General features: G+C 30.9%; 1 protein-coding gene across 1 annotated transcript in view; it reads left to right on the forward strand.

Annotated features, from left to right (window-relative positions):
• LOC121115064 (3'-5' ssDNA/RNA exonuclease TatD) overlaps positions 1–22,497 on the forward strand; it is a 43,288-nt gene that overhangs the window by 20,006 nt on the left and 785 nt on the right. Inside the window, exons 2-4 of the mRNA XM_040709222.2 lie at positions 2,965–3,063; positions 21,654–21,814; positions 21,887–22,070. Of these exons, the coding sequence (XP_040565156.1) occupies positions 2,965–3,063; positions 21,654–21,814; positions 21,887–22,070 (444 nt within the window). The remainder of the gene's footprint in view (positions 1–2,964; positions 3,064–21,653; positions 21,815–21,886; positions 22,071–22,497) is intronic.

Genomic DNA, 22,497 nt, shown 5'->3' on the forward strand with positions numbered 1-22,497 from the left:
TCCGTTTCCGACACCCGCCCTATCCCTACTTCCATTACGTCATCAAAAATGGTGCCTTATAAAAAATAGAATGATTTTTTTAACTTCATTAAATAGCTGAGCTACCAAGAACTCCTTCTCTTCAGAGCAAGCAAAAATCATATAGACGTCACTGTAGGTGCATGTTAATTGCCCTTAATGACATTTTGATTTCATATTTTTAGTCGAAAAAGTGTCGAAATAAGCATATAGTGCAAAAATATTGAATTATGGACAAGACTGGTTTAGACCATTCTACACAAAAAAAAAAAATAGTATTGGTCGATCACAATATTAATTCACTAATATAAACATTTAAAATATGGATTTAAATTCAAGTCAATTCGCAAGTCTCGTTTCCAAGGCCCCCAGCTTTTTTATTTGTAAAAACGTCTTACAGACTGTACCAAAACCATAGAGCACAACAATTTTAAGCTTTATTTTTTTGTCAGCTGTCGATGTTTCTGCTTTTTCTCCCTTAATCAGTTGAATTCAAATTAGCTTTTGTTAAGCTATGAAGAGTTCCCAACGATAATTATTGAATATTAATTCCATAGTCGCCAAGACTGGCCAACTACCAACTGATTTAGGACCTTTTTCCCTTTTTATTTTTAGAGGAAAGGTTGCTTGATATAACAAAGGGTACAACTATTGTGCAGTCTCAATAAAAAATGAGATGAAATTTCGTTCTGCAGCTTATAAATCACTCAAGACCGAGCCTCAACATAAATCGGTTTCGGACCGAGTCTGGACACTAGTATGGACTCAATTGGTTCAAGCTTAAGTAAGACTACAATATATTTACATACGTTCACAGCAATAATGATGTAATTGTTGAAGGAAAGAGGGAGGGGGGGGGGGTCAACAAACCTTGAGAAGCAAGAAGTATGTATGATTTTTCTGTTTGAATGGTGGCTTACACACATGCAAAAAAAAAATAATAAAAACCACGATATATGCAAAAATATTTTGATCATTGTTTTTTCGTCCATGAAGTGACGTCAATTTAAATGTTGTTGTTGTACTACAAAGATAATAATAATAATTGATTGATTGGTCACTATTTTTGATATTTATTGATATAATGATACGTCATTTAGCTTTGAATTGTACGACATGTGTATGAATATGTTATTATTAGAAATCATTAGGAATATAAAAGCAAAGGATTAATCACAATAGTTAATTGATAGAAATTAACGATAATAACTCGTCAAAGAAATTAAATATCATTTTTCTCCATTTTGAAAAAAAAGAAAAGGATTCTAGGTTACTTTTGTGTTGATAGATGACATAATAAATTAGCAAGTGGAAATGAGAAAGAACATCATTCCATTTCTAACGAAAGGCATGTATATTATATATCACATGTTTAAAAAATATATTTGACCCCTCTATTTTGAGAGTCGTTAGCGTCTCTTCATCCTCCAGATGCTAATTTTTTTATCTGTTTCTCCTTACCCCCCTCCTTCCAAGTATTTGAAAGAAGAATTTCTTGAGAATATGTTTACAAATATACACATATGTATATAATCTACAGTCATATCCGAAAAAAGGAAACTGAAACCAGAGTTTTTGCATACTTATGTAAATAAGTAATTCCGAGACGGCCAGTGTTTGATTAGATCCTGTTTTTGATAGATCATCGAGGATTTTTAGCATATCTTTCAGCAAAAGTGTTTATCATGGGACAATCAAGTAATGTATTCAGTTTGACGGAAGAGCAATCTGTAATGAATTTTAAAGGAAACATAGAAGAAAAATATTGGCGCCAGTTTACGTTTTATACCTACATATAAAAGACGAACCCCCTGATATATAATTGAAAGTCCATGTTGGTCTCAGAGTAGAATTGAGGATCGACATCGGAGTAATTCTTGCCAATGTTGTTTATTTCCTTCTCCCCTCCTCCCTTGTCACAACTGATAGTAGCTGATCTCCTCTAAAATATTCCTCAAATTATCAGAGTTAATATGTTGATTTTCTGTTTCTTTTTTATCAACATGTCCATTATAAACACGATTTTCATCACTTCATATAAGCATATTTTTATTCTATCCGGATTTGACTATATATTGATAATTATTGTAAAGAAATTACTTTTATATAAATATTAGTGTTGGGATACGGTCTGGAAATCCTAAACCTGTCTAAGATCATTATACGTTTGACTAATTTGATCCAAATTCACTGTGGAATGGCCTCATACTAAAATTTGGTCTATAAATGAAAAATGAGTCTTGATTCGGTCCCACATTATTCATTTTTTTATTAATTAGAAAATGAAATTTCATTTTTATAAAATCACTTAAGATCGAACCGTCAAAAAATTTGGTATCAGGGCCGAGTTTTAATACTAATTAATATATGTAAAAATACCATTCTTTTCAATTTAAACACTTGTAATTAGTGTTGTCTCAACTCTGCTTGATTTGATGATTTTTAAACTACACTCAAATCGTAGGTCCATTTTCATATTCGAAAAAACCCGATTGGACTTCATATTTTATTGAATCTTTTGATTTGTATCACTAAACATAATGCAATGCTTTGAGTTTTGTGGCACTGTCCCTAAAGGCTGGTGACCACTAGTTTTAACTCATTCGTGCACATAAAGCAAAGAAAGGGCGGCCTTTAATAACTCAACTCGATTCAAGTCGACAAAAAACACTATTTGAAAGGCCATATTGGGACATTAAATATAGTTAACAATCTTGTATATCCAAACCCACTCCAGAAATTGATACAAAGCAAAATTTAAATTGACTTAAGTATGTCTAATCATGATTATTTTTTTGAAGAGAAATTAATAAATGGGCAGTGTTTGGCATGCGTAGATACTTAAACTTTTTTCTTTTCCTAATTTATTGACTCGACTCGACTTTTAATTCATTAAATGAAATCAATGACTTTCATTCTAATATATATTTTTGTTCTGTTTTATAGGTGTGAATAAAATCATGGTGACTGGGACGTCTCTTCAGGGCTCAAAGGATGCTCTAAGACTCTCTCGACTCTATCCAGGAGTGTTATACTGCACTGCAGGTAAACTTATGTTTCTAGCTAATTATTAATTAATTATATGTATAATGAGTTTATCATGAATGTTCATTTTACACACTACCTAACTCTATAATATTTAGTTACTCATTCTTTCGTATCAAGTTGCAGGGTTATTGTGTGTGTATAATGTTTCTATGTTCTGTACAAGTTGTAAACAAAATATGAGATGAATAATTTTGGGCTTAATTCATTATTTGTGTTGAGGATAATGCAATAATTGAATATTACATGGATGGTCAATGTTTTAATAGTGTTATTTTTGATTTTTTTTTTTAAATTAAATTATACTTTGATATGAATATTCTGTGGTACATTATGAAGTTCAAATGCAAACCGTGATATTACTTGTAAATCCAGGGGCGTCCTGAAGGTTATATGTATTTTTTTTTTTTTTTTTTTTTTTTTTTTTTTTTTTTTTTTTGTAACTTGGTTTTAAAATTAAAAAATCCAACGCTATTCACAAAAAAAAAAAAAAAAAAAAAAAAATCCCCAGCTACTTATAAAAAATTTAATTTTTCAAAAAAAAAAATCCAAAATTCTTCGCTATTTACAGGAAATTAATTTTCATATATTACATTTTTTGCTCTGTGTCATAATCTTATCGAATTACCTTTTTTTTTTTTTTTAAATTTTACCCCAATATTTTATTTAAAATTTTTCATCCTGACCTAAAAAAATATATATTAAACTGCAAAAATTCCTTAATTTGGGGCCGTGCTTAAGCCCCTAAAGCCTATATTCATAAAATAAAGGTTATCTGTTTGTTAAGAGCTCATTTTTGAGTCTGTGCTTAATAAATGAGAATTGCGTAAATGGTTCATTTAAGAAATAACAATCTTGACTCAAGGAGGAGTACATATCTATAATTTATTACATCGCAGTATGTCTGTTTGTTTTAAAATACAAAATATTTATACTATACACACATTAACTCAAATCTTCCTAATAAATAAATATTAAGTCGCAAGCAATATTGATTAATACTACCTCATCAGAAATAATAAACTATTTCTCTTAATGAGTAAGAAACACGTCACGGGTACACTGTTTAAATTTGCTTGTTCGTCATACTTTCTCTTTTTATCTCAAAATTGGAGACGGGTACAGCGGAAAGTTGAAATTCAATTATTAAAACATTTTAATAATAAAGATGACTTTGCTAGATGAAGCAACTTGATTATTGGAGTCGATCCGTGGACTGAGGGTGAGGCCGGAGGAGATCACATCTCATTATGTAAAGTACTACGACTATTTCTAGGTTGTGATCTCCTCTGGTCTTGTTCCTTAGTCATTGAAACGACTCTATATTTCATAATAAGCTTTTTTCACATAATGAGACCCTCCATCTACTTTCATCATCTTCCAAACTGCTAATTGTCCAAATATCTCGAATAACTCTTTCTATTCCAATGACCATAATATATTCTTCGCTTTCCAAAGTTATTTCATTATTATGGAAAGGTTGCGATAATTGAATTTTAAATTTCCGCTGTCTCCAATTTGGAGATAGAAAGAGAAAGTATGACGTGTGGGCAAATTTATACAATATCCCCCACCTCACTTTCCTCAAGAATCAAAGAAAAATAGTAATAACACCTTTAGAAAATTTAAAAAAAAAACACTCTTCAGTTTGCCAAAACTCGTACGCTAAAAAATGCTTTGGATTTACAATCTTAAGGATACACCCATATAAAGGGTTATGTGTAGGCCTTTATGCCTTTTTGATTATCAAATTTAATCAAAATCATGAAATATTATAATATGTATACCTATATATTAGAAGAAATAGTATTTGATCATCTCATACGGTCATTGCTAATATCAATGTCATTAGAAACAAGGACGACTGACATGAATAACATTAATTATGTTTGAGAAGAACGAAATTCTACTTTTTAATATATTTATTAAGAATAAATTATAATGAATTTACTTGATAATATCTCTACGTTCTCTGCTACATATATCTATCTAAGCAAAGAGTACATCTTGTTGAGAATAAGCATTTTATTTTTACTAATGTACATTAGGGTGGGTCGTTTTGACTGGGTTTGATATACTTTTGCGAATTTTGAAACAAATAATTTGTGTAAAATATGAGCTCGAAGGAGTGGGTTTCAGAGGTTTCCCAAACCATATACAGTTAAATCCGGATAAAATAAACTGCTATTTTCCCAGATGAAAAGTTGACTATAAACGGATTATTCTTATATCTGAAGTACATGTATTTAAAAAAAACGCACAATTTTCGGATACTTTTGTAAATAATTTAATACCACCAATTTTTTACTATTTAAAGGTAATATGTATTGTTGATATCTCCAAGGAGTGGGCCGTAGGGGGCTGTATCCCCTTCCCAAATTAAGGAATTTTTGATTTTTACTATTTACTATATTAGATTTATATTAGAATTGTTGTTTTTGAAATTATTTTCTAAAAAATATAACATTTGGAGAATAACTACGGAATTTTAAAAAAAAATAATTATTTTTTTAAACAGCAGGGGATTTATGAATTATTTTTTTAATTATTTTGAAAATGGCAATGGATTTTTGAAGAAAAAAATTTTATTTTTCAAATTATAAATTATAATTATAAAAAAACAAATATATTTATATATAATCCTGCGGACGCCCCTGTATTTTATTTTGCTTTTCAGCCATTAATTATTGATTGAATATAATATTTTCAACATCATATACGGTTGGATTATTAGGACCATTAAATTGTACAAATTGTATTAAGATGTTCAACATAATAGTTTTGTCCTTCAAAGTTGGCTCTTGGAACGATTTGTACCTATAAAGAAAGGATAAATCCCCATAGGAATTCTTCATTCTAACTTTTCCCATCAGACTCATAAATTCCTATAAAGTTAATGCCAAAAAAGGGAAGAAAAAGTGACTATACGGATTTTTTTACTATTTGATTCTTCTATACAAAGCATTTTATGTATTAAAAGATTGATATCTCAGAGAACGTTGGCTTTAAGTGTATTTTTCTTGCATTCAAATTTATTTTATGATGGTTTGACTGTATATACATTATTAAAATGTATATTTTTTAATACAAAAATTGATTTATTTTGTGAGGATTACTCAATCGTAAAGAGAAGATATAACATCCTTACTTATTTTTATGAAGATTAAGTATTGAGAATGATTAATTTTGATCAGGTTAGAAAACATTAAAATACTATTGTTTTACCCTTGATGTAGGACCTATAATTTCAATAAGAACGAAATTTAAACCATTGAATTATTATAGGTTCAGAATTTCAATCAAGTTTATCCAGGAATCAGATTTATATCAATAATAATGAATTATGGGGAAATAATTAAAAAATCCACCAAATATATATATATAAAGTTTCAACAGAATTAGGAACCTCCTAAATACGTACTTTTGTCCTGGCATTTGGCATATATCATGGGATTTTTTGGATCTTAAAAACTTATTGCTTAACCCTTGTTTAAAAAAATATATTAACTATATTGAACTATTTAATTCGAAAGACTTTGAATAATCTAGCCGAATTTGAATTCCCAGTTGAGGATAATGTAATTAGAGCGATTGCTATAGAATCATGGAATTATATAGTTCTTGAATAATCAAGCATGATTTTTATTCCCAGATGAGGGGAATACCAAAAGAGTGATTATTTGAAGAAAAAAAAGGGGAAAAGGATAAACTTCATTTTTTTATCTCATTCCTTCAAGAGGGGAAAATCTAGAATTCCATGATAGAACTTCGTATCTCTATTTATCTTAATTAGTGATAGGAGTGACATCTATATAAATAGTTGTATTGCACACGTCGTTACCTTTATTTTACCACATAACCTTTTCTCGTGGGGGGGGAGGGGGTGAAAAAGGGCTCAAAATCAGTTAGTAGTTCCCCCAATTCTTCCAATTTATGAAATTATTATTGTATAGTTGTTGATAAAAAATAATATTTCCACATTTTCATTGTTAAGAATTTGTCTGTATTTTTTGGGCATGTTAAAAATTTAAAAAAAAAAACCGAAAATCAACATGGTCACCCTGACAATTTAAAGAGAGTCTTGGAGCAGAGCAGCTTAGCTGTCATGACGTTTCATTAGATCAGCTACAAACAGCTGTCCAAAGGAGAAGGAAATAAATAAGTACATTGGCAAGAATCAATTCAATGTCGATCCCCAATTTTACTCTGAGTCCCACATGAACTTACAATTATAACTTTGCAACAAATCCTCAAGGTTACTCAACGTCTTTTATGAGCACAAACGATCGTTCAAATAGGTTTTGAATACAATAAAATGAAGTTTACAAAACATGATTTAAATAATAATGACAAGAGCTAAGGAAAGAAATATTTGTTCTTCAGATTACAAATTACAAAAAAACGGGACAGCTAAAAAATACAGACGATTTACATAAATAATTATTAATCATCCTCAATCCCTAATAAATAGTTAGTTATCCTCACAAAATAAATCAATTAGTATATGAAAAAATATCTCTGGTTCGGGTAAACCTCTAAAAGAAATTCGTCTGGTACAAACTTATGTTAGTACTTACTAAGGTTTCTTTCTTATCTAGGATCTCATATCCCGGGAAATCCATTTAGTTTCTTAATTTTGATTTTCGACCCACTCTATTGTATATAAATAAATATATTATTACGTATACATATGCTCGCATATATATTTCGAAAAAACGTGTCACTCATACTGATAAATATTTTTTAGACTTCTGTGCATTTATCTCATTAGCAATTTGCAAAAAATATGTGCAGTTTCTTTCGCTGAAACTTAAAAAGAGTGATCATGTTCATTCATCCTAGTCTATTAAGGTACACTCATCTTACTATCAAAAGAATTATTGTTGGATCGATGCACATACCTATGCATAAATTGTATATAATACATATATTGTGCACATATTGGGATTTTGTACATATTGTAACCCATATATGAGATGAAGAGTTTAGAGTAGAACTGGTAATTATGTTACAATAAGGGGTATATTGATTCCAAAATATTGGAAGTTATTTCTTATATTTTTAGGACGTGTCCCAATAGGACGCAAAACCTATCCCATAGCACTGCTTCGTGTACAATTATAGCCACTAGGACTGCTCCTATCTAATTAAAACCCAACAGGATCTCAAACTTTAAACACTAAGAGGGAGTTGAAATTATGTCGAAAAATTTATTTAAGTGGTTCCATTGCATCATTTACTTGTGATATATATTCTTTGCTTTGCTTTTTCACATTTATTAATGTTTTTAGTCTTAATTATCCTTTAAAGTCCTATAGAGTTTTTCCGTGATACTAGAGCTGTGGACGTTTAACAGTCCCATGGGCATTATGAAATATGAATAATCTAAGCTCAAGGCAAAGTTTATATCACATGAAAATTATGCGACGGAGTAATTTTAATTTTTCGACAGAATTTTCATTTCTTCTTAGTACTTAAAGTTTGAGATCCTGTCAGGTTTTGAATGGATAGAGGGGTCCCTAGGAGCTATTTTTGTAGATCAAAAAGTCTATACAGAATATTCTATGTTAAATAACGTCATTAAGGATATTAACTAGTTACGTCATCATAAATCAATCTTTTATCATTTCAATTCAGCCTAAATTAAAAAGTAATAGCAAATTATTCACGTTTTTTAAAGATGTAGGAAGGTTTTTTCGTTAAACTGAATTTTTTTCAAGGGCCAAAAACAGGCACGAGACTCAACCGATTTTAAGGCCTGATACAACCCTAGTTACAATGTAATTGTTTTGACATGATAAAAAAATTATTGTATCGGTTACGATACCAAAATAAGAATGGGTATTTCAATACATATTCGACTAAAAATGTCGTTAAAGGACATTCACATACACCTACATATGTAAGATTTTTGTTTGGAGTACGAGAAGATGACTTTATAGATGACAACTTAGATTTTTGCTTTGATTTATAAAGTAGATACATTTTTCTAGCTCAAAAGTTTTAGGGTGTTACGTCATGGTTAGAGTAATTTGTTTATTATCAATTTAGTATAATACCGTTTTAGAAACGTTATTACTCCGGTACTAATTAGTTAGTTAAACATTTATTGGTGTTTACCATAGTACATACATACATTGTAAAATAATACTCATATGCATATATTACAAAACTATACATACATACGGCAAAGAACACGACCACACAAACGGGTATATGTTCTACTACAGCAGAAGTTGATCTTAAGTCCTACTTCTACTCATCTGGCATTCCGTAGTCCTCGGCAGTTGTTTCTTTGACACTGCCAGTTTCCTTGGCCTTGGGAGTAACTTTACGGTTATTTTTATCAGTGCCAGCATTAACACAGACATTTACAATTTCCTCCGTGGAACTACTTGCACAATCATAAACAATGGTAGTTGTTTTGTGTTGATTAGACTTATCAACACAGGGTTTACAATTTTCATCTTGGTCTATCGCCTTTTTCCACAGTTTCCTCACTTTCTTGAATTACAGACGCGTTCCGAGGGTCCTGAAAGCGCACCTTTCCTGCGGAAGCCACTTATAGGTTGAATTCAATAGCTTGCAGATCGTCAAATGCTGTTTGATCCACATCAAGTTGTAGAACTTTTCCTAACTGTGTTATTTCAGATTTGGTCAGTTCGACCTTACCTCTAACACGAAGGGAGTTACATTGATATGCAATGATCTGAGCAAGTATCTCATCGCAAATGTTTCATGTTACATTACATGTCTTGTAATGCCCTTGGTCTAACACTCAAATTTATTATTCGTATTTAAGCCTAAGAACACGAAAATTGCAATTAAAGCCCTTTAGAATTGCTTTAAAAAACACACACACACAATTTTTATGGCACATAATTACAATTCAGAGCCACATTTCGTCATGAAATAACCATATAGATGAAAATCAAACTTAATAACAATGGATAAAAAACATTATTTATTAGTTTATTACAATTCTTTAAAAAAATACTGGGCCGATACATCAATTCTTTAATTAGTGGGTTATTTTGATGAAAATTAATAATTGATCAGACGTATTCTGTAGCGCATGATTAATTTTAAATTCCCACAGTTATGACACTCATAAAGACATAGCAAGCAAGTTATTTTAATAGATGCAAATGCCATGACAGCATTAATATTATATAGTTGTTCATTACAATGGCTGATATGATATAATCTAAAGTTATGTGACGTACAAATTTTAACTTGTACAGTTATTTTATACAAGTTACAACATATTCTGTATTATTAAAGTTCTCAACTATAGTATATATCACATGACGATATGAGCCTTCCTCTTATAAACGTCTTATAGGAATAGAAAGCTCAAAAATCTTGTGACAAGAACAGTATTAAATGGAATTGGAATTAATGTTCACTCTCAATCCATGTGTCTTATTAGAAGTGATATTTGTCAAATAAAGACTTCGTAGAGTAATGCTTGAGATTGATAGTCCCTGTTTTTAGTTTGAAGGAGAGTGAATCATGTTGTGGGTAGATAGATAGTAAGTTTCTCCTGATAATAAGTCACTCTCAAAGGACCAATCAATATACATGTAATTAATTAATTATTATCATATAGTGATAAACTTGTTTAATGAGTTGCGGTTTTTTTTTCTTTGCACATTGAATCCCTGTTATGCATTGACCTTGAGTTATTGTATTTACAATAATAACCCCTGTGGTTTTTGTGTCTCTTCTTAAAAAGGACAACCATTTTCAACTTTAAATACTAAAGGTCAGGATGAAAGAATTTACACGAAAATTGGTTGTTTTTTTGAAAGATTTATTTTCTTTAAAAAAATGTCACACGGGCAAATTATGCGGCAGATTTTTGATTTTTTGTTAAGAGCTATGTATTTTTGGATTTCTTCCAAAAAATGTAATATTTCCTTTTTCAAATTTTTTGTGAATGGCTTTAGATTTTTGAAATTTTTTGTAAAAAGCTGTGGATTTTTTTAAATTTAATAGTGCAGAATGTTTATATGCATAATATATTAGTTAGTAAATGTGGTGAGCCAACACACAACAATCTTGGACAAAAATCAAGGGAAGGAGAAATCTCCAATTTATTTTGTAAAAAAATTATACCGGGTTTTGCATGGAAATTAGAAAACCGTCTTCACTTTTATTACTCCGAAACTGCAGAATTTATGTTTTTTTTTCCTTCATCGTACTTCACTCTCTCTGTAAAAATGAGATCAGAAAGAAACGTTTGTATCAATATAAAAATTTTGGGAAAAAATATTTAAAAATCTACAGCTGTTGACAAAAAAATTAATTTCTTGAAGAAAAAAAATTACAAATATAAAATTCTTTGGAAAATAAATTCTAAAATCTATCGCTATTGTCAAAAATTAAGCTTTTTGGAAAAAAAATTATAAATCCATATCTATTCTCAAAAATATAAACAAAATCATAAATCCAGAGCTGTTTACAAAAAATTAAATTTTAAGTATTAAATTTATTAGTAGAAAGTAAAAATTTCTTAATTTGGGGAAGGGCTACAACCCCTCCAGCCCACCCCCTACGGGCGCCCTTACACATACGCCACACATAAGTTATTCTTTGAAAACAGCGACAGGGTGGAATTATGTCCTAAGTCGAAGTGACATCCCTACAGCACGTGGAGTCGAGGGCATGGCCCATCCATCCCTGAACATGGCTGCAAAGGGCGACTACATTAAGAAATGTTCTAATTTCTATGTAATACCCGATACATAAAACACAAACTTTAAAGAAAAAAATCGTTCTGAAAATACCTTTGTGTTGACGCGCCACAATTGTATTTTTTTAATAAATAAATTGGTTTTGATTTGCATGCAGTTCTCCCACCGTGATGTAGCTCTTCATACAAGGGCTTACTGCACATTTATTCGACACGTATGCAGACGTAGTATAATATGCATACAATGATTTTTACTTCTATATGTACACATTCATCAATCAAAAAAAATAGATGCTCTATATTTTTGACAACTTTTGACTAAGGAAATGTTGTTTTTTGTGTTTATTTTAAGATTTATTTTCACATCTTTTATGTAGGTAGTTGTTGTTTTTAAACTCTGTACAATTATCACTTTATGTATGTACTTTTTAAAAGTAAAGACAAAATAATACATGGGTTAATGTTTCCCATAATAAACATATAATATCGGGTGGAAACTAAAACTCTACACTGTTTGCATATAATTCTCGAATGCCTTACATTTATATTTCTTACAATATATGTCACAAAAATCGCATATTTCATATAAAACTATCTCCAGCTATTTCTCTATTCAATCCTGCCACCATCGGCTGTTACTATGGAATTAATCGTCTTGCGGATGTAGTCTGGATCTATTTCAATTCAAACCTGGTCAACAGCTACCTTTATTGACTCCACAATTCCATGACGTTCTCCACATACCTTCATTTTTAGATGTAACCAGTAACGGAGTCAATATCAGATGGTTTTCCAGTAGAAAAAATGATGTTTCTTCCAGTTACTGTAGATTTAAGATAATTTAAAAGCCATTTGCAACGTCAAATGGACATATTTAAAATTAAAAAGGACTTACTACCTAGCTTTGCAAAAGCTAAAATGATTTGACTCAAAATTGAGCTTGTGCTCTTCGATAAATTATGGTTATTTCTATTGAACAAATTATTCTTGTTGCAAATTACATTTAAAAGTACCCATAATGGGAACATGAGCATTTTATAGATATTTGAATCTGTGCATTTAATTTGGTATTGTATAAATTTACTGTTATGATCCCTGAATTTTTTTATCCCAAAGTATTTGGGAGATCTAAAATATTTCTAAAAATTTATCATATCTCAATAACATTATTATTAAAATCTCTCGAATATATTATTTTCAAATGCCATTGTGTGGGAGGAATATGGTTTTCAGCAGTCCTTTTATGCGGAGAAAAAAATACCCTTCACAAGTACCGAACTAAGGTATTTCGGGAGGTCTTAAACCGTCAAAATAGAATATCGCATAGCCAGACTTTCTAGGAAGTTCGAACCCTTTATTAATTATTATAGAATAGGCGCTGGGTACTCTATTCTCAGCATGTCGTATTTTTTAAGCAACAAGTTACAGACTGGCACACCACCTTACGGATAATAAATATATTTTTTAATGTGTTCATTCCGATTGATCGGGACAGTAAAAAACTTATAAACTGATGGATTTTTTTTTGAAAGGGTCCATCTCAGGGGCAATTTAAGTCCCTTAAATCAAATAAAGGATCTAAACTATAGTTAAATCTTGGGTATTTTAACTCATCCGACAAATATGAATATAAAGCCTATAATTGATTCTTGCATGTTAATGAAATATTGGGCTGTCGTATATATTTTGCTAGATACCTTTATTGAGATATTAATACATTGTATCAAATAAAGCTTAAATTATGCATAAGCGTACGCATAAAAAAGTTAATCTACAGTTTTGTGTTTGGTGAAGCCATTTGTGTGTTACGATGTTCCAAAATGGAAGTAAAAATAAGATAAAATTTGATCCATTCTTCAATATCACTACGATCAAAGTGAAAAAGTGGAGCAGACGGCCCAAAAAAAAAGTGCTGTTCATGGACCCAATACAATATTGAATGGATCAGAAAAGCTGTGGTTCCAAAAATTCAGTTCTGGTAATATGGACGTCGAAAATGTTGATAAAATCGTCAAGTTGGACCGACATGTGAACACTTATTCTATTACTTTGGGCCTGAAGATTAGCTAGAAAACCATTTGAAGTATCTAAATCGAATAATCCTAATTATATTAATTTGATTGTCAAAATAAAGCGGAAAAACACTCAGAACTTTTTACCTCGCCTATTATGAAGTAAAAAATAGGACATTCAGTCCTTCGGATCGGGCCCTGGGATACGCATTTTATATATTAATATTGTTCAATTTTTATTAAATAAAATTGAAACAACTTAACTGTACATTTTTACATGCACACTCTGTATGTACAGTGCACACATACCTACAAGATTATTATGAGTCTGTTTATATTGAGAAAAGTATTTAGAAGTAAAAACGTGACATTTAAACTATTACAAAATATGTGAGGTTTTATGTAAAATAACGCTCCAATATTTTATTTTTATTTTTTGCTATCCATTAATTTTAATTACTACAGAAAACGATGCACTAGTTGGTTGGTAGGTTATGAAGATATCATATTATTGTAGAACTACTCTTGGGTGTATGCATTTCCATTTTTCTTGTTAACATCTTGAGCATGCAATAGATTACGTTTCTTCAAATACGTACAATAAAACCTCAGGATATGTACAAAGTAATTATAACTCGAGGTCAACAATGATCACAGCAATATTTAATCTAATAACTCTTTAACATAATTCAATAATACAGTGAGATAAAACTTTTATTCTGAGCATAAAAAATATATCAAGGTTTTATTTCAAAAAGTAAGATTGTTATAATTGATGTGGTCAAAAAATGAAGCAAATCTATAAACCAACGGGTGAAGCGAAGGCCACGTGCTCAATATTTGAACAAAATAATGTTCTTAGCAATCATTTTTGTCCGCTAGGAATGTTTATTATACTCTAAATTATAATAACTACTCATCCTCCATGAATGATCACGCTTTAAATTTATTTATCAAGGTAAATTCTGCGAAGAGAAGTAAAAATTAGGATAGGAAAAATCTTGTGACATCATCGGTGGTATCATAATAATCTTGCGTGGGAAAATGATGCTAATGAGACAAGGACTCAACTTGAGCTAACATGCTTGTTTTGCTACTTTTTTTCAAGCTTCAGATCTAACTAAAAAAATGTGAACCCGCATTGATCACAATTCGTTCGTAGTTAACGAGGTTACGCTGTTTGTATTTTGTTGCTATATTATTATTTATAAGTCAAGTAATTGATTACAAGATCATGATTATAGACATAAGTATACTTTTTGTTAAAAATGGCCAAAATCGTGACTAGTGGGATGGAAGTTCATATTCATGTGGTGTACAATTTGAAATGTATGTACAAGTTCTAATTTCTTCGTCTTGAAATGAATGATTTAGTTACAAGTTAGGTATTGAACTATTAATTGATATTATCATTTCATTTTGGTCTATTAAAATTACATGGTTTTCAAGTGTTTATGAGTAATATAGCTGTAGGCATTTGAACTTAATAATGTACCACAGAATGATTATATATTAGTCATTCGTATTGAAATTGGGACTGATCATTAGGAATGTCTGTCCTTGAAATTTTTTATAAAAATAATGATGGTTTATTAAGGGAAATAAGATGTATGAAATATGTATTAAGATTATTGCACGTATCTTGACAAGAAATATATTTTTTTTTCCCCATTTTAATATGAATATATTATATTGTTACTTAGTTATATAATTTATTCAATTAAAAAGAGAAAAAACACCCTCATTGACGTCACGAGGGATCGATTTTACCTCCTTTGAGCAGACTAGACCTCGGTTCTAAATAAGGACCGACACTACACTAGTTAAGGGCAATAATTCTTTTTTTGAGATGGATGTTGGCTCAGAAACTTGATAACTTTAAAAAAAAAAAAATAGATCATATTTGTTTGATATAAAGTATAAAGTAAATAAAAAGATAAATTTCAATTTGAATAAATATTTGCATTACCACTTTGAGCCAACAAAGAATCAGACCCTCTCTGTATTGAATTTATGTAAACACGCATTAATATTAAATTATTAAGTAATGTGTCTCCTAGAAAAGTAGACTAATGAACATGTTAATATTCTGAGTGTTAAGTCCTGTCCATCTACGAAGAAATATTTGACGCCGGACTGAGAAAAGAGGTAAATGTACTGTGTTCAATTGGAGTGACAACTCTCAAGTAGATTCGTATCGGTCATTTGGTGGAAGAATGAAATAGCTTGACTCATAAAGAAAGGTTTTCTGGTCTTATTACTTACAATCGCGATGTTGATCCTTAGAAATCGATGCAATGTAATGGATTCAAACACTTCCTTGATCTTCCAGAGTGGGTTTGTCTCTCAATTTGGCAACACATAATAATGATAACCACGCACTTCTTAACGCCATCAATCAAACATTATAATAAAAAAGAAACAAAAAAAAGCAATAGATAATAATTTACTTTAGGCCTGATTTCGTAGAAATGAAAAGAAAAAAGGAAGAGCCTCCTTTTAGACGTTCTTGATCTAGCTTAAACTTTCGTTTATCTTCTTAAATAAAGACTTAAATTTCACTGGCTTTATTTATTATTTACTAATGGGACCTCGTTACTTCCCAAGAAATGAGAAACCCTAGTGTCTACTACCTATGACCCTGCATGTCAATGTGATGTAATGCTTCAATAGTTAAACTTAAAGTAAATGAATAATGATCTATCGTTTATAAAATATACTTATTCCTAGGAATTTTGAAGGTATTGCGTTGGTATGATGATGGATGCTTAGTAATTAGTTAGGAATATAAATTGCCTTATTTTAACTCCATTGTACATATGTGACTCTTCAAGACAAAAGTAATCTAGAATGATTTTCACAAAATGGAGTCTGGATTTCATTTGTATTCTGAGTGTTCATTTCCTCGTGTTTCGTCACATTTGCTTTAAGTCTCATTTTTATTTCGTCAAGACATATAGGATTTGTTTTATTCAGACAAAATATTCAACACAAATTGTTTAATTTCGTCTTCGTCTAGTCATTGCCGACGAAATTAAAACTGTGTATTTCTCGATGAATTATTGTCAATCTCTATCAACAAAATCTTCTGATTATTCACCCTTTGGAGGCGTAGTAAACTAAAGTAGGAAAATTCATTGTCACAATGAAAGAATGAGAAATTGATAGATTTTAATGCCTTTAATTAACCGAAATAAGTCGTTGAAATATTGGTCTGTATGTTCAAATGATGTAAAAAAATTAATTGATTTTTATTCAAGATTTTTGTGCCTTAACTCACCACATATACCTATATATATATATATATTATCTACAAGTTGGATTTTTGTACAATTTGAACATTTGATTATAATTACTAGAACACCAATCACTTCAATTACCAACTGGCTGTCTATTGATAATATCATTAGATTTTGATCTATTAAAATTCCTTACTTATTTTGCCGTGCCGGACCGAGAGTGAACTGGGGCGAACTGCAGGCTTAAGTCCTACATAAGGACTGACACAACACTAGTTCTCACCCCAATAATGAAATAACAATGATAAGAGCTTTAGGTAATACAAATACTGTTCCTGTTGACAACAACAAAAATTGCATGTTAAAAAATGATTATAAAAATATATACATATACTATGTCACAGTAGAGATTGAATTCCAGTAGAATCCTTGTAGAAATTACAATCCTACTCTCTCCTAGGATAAATTAAAATTTTACTAAAGGAGATTGAGTCTGTGAAGAGGTTGCGTGTTTTCGAAAATATGACGCCAAGTCATATCCTCTATGGTATTGTATGTTGCAATATTGTACAAAAATGATTCTTTCATTGCCGATTTATTTTCATTCTTTTTGTGAAATTTATGCTTTGTCTAATGATTGGAATTGTGATTCCTTTTAGTGAATTGAGTTAGCTCACTAAAAAGATTCGCTCACTGCATGAATCAGTTCAATCCAATAAAAATACTTTGCTACCACTTTTTTGGAATGATTCAAATTGATATTTAAAAACCTGTATAGAATCAATATTGCAAAAATTTTAGATTAAATTATAACGAAAAATTGTTAATTATTAAATATAAATCGATTCAATATACATTTCAAAAATATGGTGTATCATTGATTACTACATTATAGTATTCATTTGGGTCAAACTGTATTGAATACAAGTTAATATTCAGCTGGCTAACTTTAATTGGGTTCAGTTCAACATTTAACTTGTCCTTTAGTTAGCCCAATATTAATTTAAGGGTTTCTTTTAGTTGATAAATGATCTTTAGTTAAGAAGACTTGCACAACCGGTGGTCCAGGATGTATTTTTGGATATTATATGGGATTTATGATGCTCAGGGAAGCGGCTGTGGAAGAATTTTTTTCATTCAATAGTTAGAGTAGGCACAAGTGAACTGCTACCTGAATGTACGAAATACGAATAATCTGTAAAGGATTCAGTTCTTTTGATGATTTGTTCTTTTAAGACTCCTCCATTCTTTTAGTGAATCAGTTTTTTTGTTAAAACAGTTCAATTGAATGATATATTCTAGAAATATATTACGAGTCCTAGCATGATCCTATGAATGATGATGATTGTTGTAACTTGCAGGAGCCAATCCAAAGTTGAGCTTGAAGCAGGGGAGTTTACGTAGATTTGAATTGTGAAAAGAGGAAGGGAAGAGAAGAGGGGATGATGAAATTGATGATTGTCGATGGATGAGAAGGTGTGGGTGGGGGTAGTAATACTAATAGAGGATAATGAAAAGAAGGAGTAGTGACGGGATTTACTTATATTTCCCAAGGTATAGATAATATCAACGGATTGGGATTCCATTTCTACTTACTATTAAAGATTTATCATGTCGTCATTTCTAATCCATACACACTATAAATCATTCGTATCCGTCATCTATCCATCACTCATCTCTAGTGTCGAGTGACCACTCCCAAGCCACCAAACCCCTTCTACAGGCCTACACAAAAACTGCTAACTAGTGTAGTAACATAAACTGTATGACGTCATTAGATATCCTTCTTCAAAGTGGGAATAAAATGTCCTGGGAATGAAAAGACACAGGATGAATTTACTGGGAATTAAATGACCGGTGACGATTCATAAGAGGGTATAACTTGGCGTTATATTGTCGAAAACACTCAATCTCTTCAAATATTCAATACTATCTCCCTCAGTAAAATTGATATTTGTCCTAGGAGAGAATAAGATTGTAATCTCTACTAGTAGAATTATTGATTCTACTAGGACAGATATACTACAAACGCTTTTTGAACAGTATTGCTTTAGGTCTGTAAAGTCGTGAATTATCGTGCGTCAAGTATGGAGGTATCAAAGGAAGAAATTCGTCATATTTCACATTTTTACCAACTGAAAGGGGAAAACCCCGTCGAAAGCGACTAAGAAAATTTGCGATATATACAGAGCCGATACTCTTTCTGTTTAAGTTGCACAGCAGTGGCTCGAGCAATTTTTTTGCCCTCAATTCTACCTTCTACTGCAAATAACTCGACCGTTTGAAGCTTGTGATCGAACAGAAGCGACCACCATTGATCAAAAGTAGACAAGACAACGCCAGGCCACGCACATCTTTGATGACGTGCCAGAAGCTCAGATGGGAAATTTCACCCAGAAGTCCGCACCAGCCACTAAGTGACTACCACTTGTTCATGTCTATGGTCAAATGGTTTTCCGTATTTTTTTGCCAATAGAGGGACAATGGCTTCTACAAAAAGGGCATTATGAAGTTGGATTCTCGTAAGCAACAAGTTATCGAACTGAACTTAGCTTAAATCAAATTAGTATATCTAATATCAACTCTTTTTTGCATTCAAATGAATCGAAAAATACGAAATTACTTTTTCCCCATCCTATAATAGTTAAATAAGGGGAGAGGGTGTTCGTTAAAAGAAAACATTAGTACCATAAAGAACCCCTCAAAATTGGGGGGGGCAGAATACATATGGGAATTACTTTTTGTTTGGTTTCATGCTTTGGCTTACATGTCTCAAATCCCGGGTTTATCTAAGTAATATGAAATTATTTTTTTGTTATTTGCTTTAATTATATGAAAAGTAGTGTATAGTGTGGTACTTTGTCTTGCGTAATAGTTCGTCGAACTTCTTCCTAGTAAAAAAAAAAGAAGAGTTCCAAGAAAAGGGATGAAGATGACGCTTCAAAAAATATACATATTGTATAAATGTAGGTTCTATTTGTGTTTTATATAGTAACGAATTGAGACAAAGGAAATCGGGGCTTTACTCCCTCTCCCAGATGAGTTAAATAACTGTCTACTTACGTCAGGCTCTGCGCACCGTTTTTGAAAGTGAAGGCCCAATAGAGCGTTTCCATGAGACGTCAGCATTGTTGATGTTGGCTACTTTGGGGGCCTATACACCCAAATTTTATAACAATAGAAACCTTTTTTTCATTCATATAAAGGAAAATATTAACTATTACGGTGTAATTGGATGTCAAAATGTGGACCATCAAACAAAAGGACTTATACCTTACTGTCCATCACGAGTTTTATTACCTTATACACTTAGTTTTATTATATATCTGACCCTAATATGTATGAAAAATATGTGATTACATCGTTATTCCCATATTGTAGGCAATAAATTAACTATTTTACGATGAAAAGAATAAGCTGTTTTCCTCTATTTTATCCGTCCCTAATCGATCAAAATAATAATATTAATTCTACAAATCTTCCTATTTTTAGTACATATTACTTGAATTTAATTCAAATATCACCGGGTTTTTTTTTTTTTTAAATACTGGCATCACTGAAATCAGAAGAAAAAGTTGCTTCAAATCCAAAAAAATTGAAATCCTTTAACATACCTAATAATAATCATCCCCAATTGAATGTCTAACCCTGCACCCTGCCTTGAAGAATTCAGTTGGGGCAAAAAAACACCAATCTGCCGAGAGGGTAGATAGAGCGGAATAAAAACTTTTGATATCCAGTTACTTTGAAGCGGGCGGATAGAATTTATTCAGCCGTCAAAAAATTATCTCTCATTTTAATTTATTGTGCAATTAATTAGTTTATTGCATATTACAACAGGCCTAGCAATTCATATTACTAGTCTTCTTAATAATCTAAAACATCATAGCAACCGAGTGATTTTCTTCTTCGATGAAGAATTTACTTCACGAATAAATCAAGTTAATAGAAATACAAGGTTATACCATAACGCGTGTACGACTGATGTTTGACTTCCAAACTGGTTTTAATATTCACGTCATAATAAATGAGTGGTTGCGTGTTTTGTCAAAATTTGTTTTTCTTGTCCAGCAGTCGATAAAATATATTAAATTCAACATTCCAGCAATAGTGACGTAATAGACTATGAGTGGTTGCGTGTTTTGTCCAAATCTGCCTGTCTTTCCAGCAGTCTGTACAATACATCAGATTGAAAATTCTAGCAAGTCCAATTTCATGATGGTCTAACCTTGTATTTGGAATAAATAATCATCTATAAATCCTAATCGCCATATATGGCAGTTTTTTTGTACAAAAAATGAATGAATAGGTAAATATAAGATATTTTATTAATTCGGGTCGTTTCTTGATTGCTTGTTCTAAAATGGGTTGCTATATTTGAAAGATTTGGAACCACTGCTCTAAAGAGGGATAAAGTTTCATATTTATGTAGCTAAGATCAAATAGTAAAAAAAATAGGGTGATTGATTGTCACATTTTGAAGAAGAAAAAATTATTTTATATACCTTGGGATACCCCAACGTACATATTTATTACATGATTTAAATACTTACTAATATTAAAATAACTCTACCATTTAATAGCCTTATCAGAAAGGAACAAAGATTTTTATCCTTATTAAAATCCTATTTTCTTCTACAGGAATACATCCACATGATGCTAAGAGCTGGGATGAAGAAACTGAGTCAGAATTACTAGATATACTTCGTAATCCAGAGTGTGTTGCAGTTGGAGAATGCGGCCTGGACTTTAATCGTAATTTCTCACCTCCAGACGTTCAATTAAAAGTATTTGAAAAGCAGGTGTGTGTCTCTCAAGATATTTTTATCGTTTATTTTTGTCTTATTTTTGACCTTGTTAAAAATATATTTCAGGTAAAAATGGCTTGCGATACAGGAAAACCACTTTTCCTCCATGAAAGAGATGCTCATTCTGAAGTTGTTGAAATACTTCGTCGCTATAAAGAGCGATTACCCTCCGCTGTCATTCATTGTTTCACCGGTAAAAAAGATGAAGCGGAAACTTATCTTCAAATGGGGCTTTACATTGGACTCACAGGTTGGTATTTGCATGTACTTATACAGGGGCGTAGGAAGTGTTTTCATATTTAAATATTATTTGCCCTTTCGCCGAGTAAAACAACTCAAATCCCGTCAAATAATGTCATAATTATCTGAAGATTGAAATTCCTGTTCTAAATTATAAGTCAATGAAAAATGTCGTATAAAGTCCAAGAAAACAATAAAATATTTTTTCCTACTTAAAAAGTAATTTTTTTCGCTTTGTATTTATAAATATTACAATGCAATCTTATTGGCAATTATTTGTTTTCTACGTTTATCACCCAAGAAATTAAAATTGCATTTTTGCGGATTATATTTAGAAAGGAAATAAATTAATGATTATTTTTCTGAAGATTTTTATCAATTGAATAATAACAACTGTTTTATTTACTTTAAATGTCAAAGTGAGAAGAAATATTCAT

The sequence above is a fragment of the Lepeophtheirus salmonis genome, chromosome 3, assembly GCF_016086655.4.
Source record: "Lepeophtheirus salmonis chromosome 3, UVic_Lsal_1.4, whole genome shotgun sequence".
NCBI lineage: Eukaryota > Metazoa > Arthropoda > Copepoda > Siphonostomatoida > Caligidae > Lepeophtheirus > Lepeophtheirus salmonis.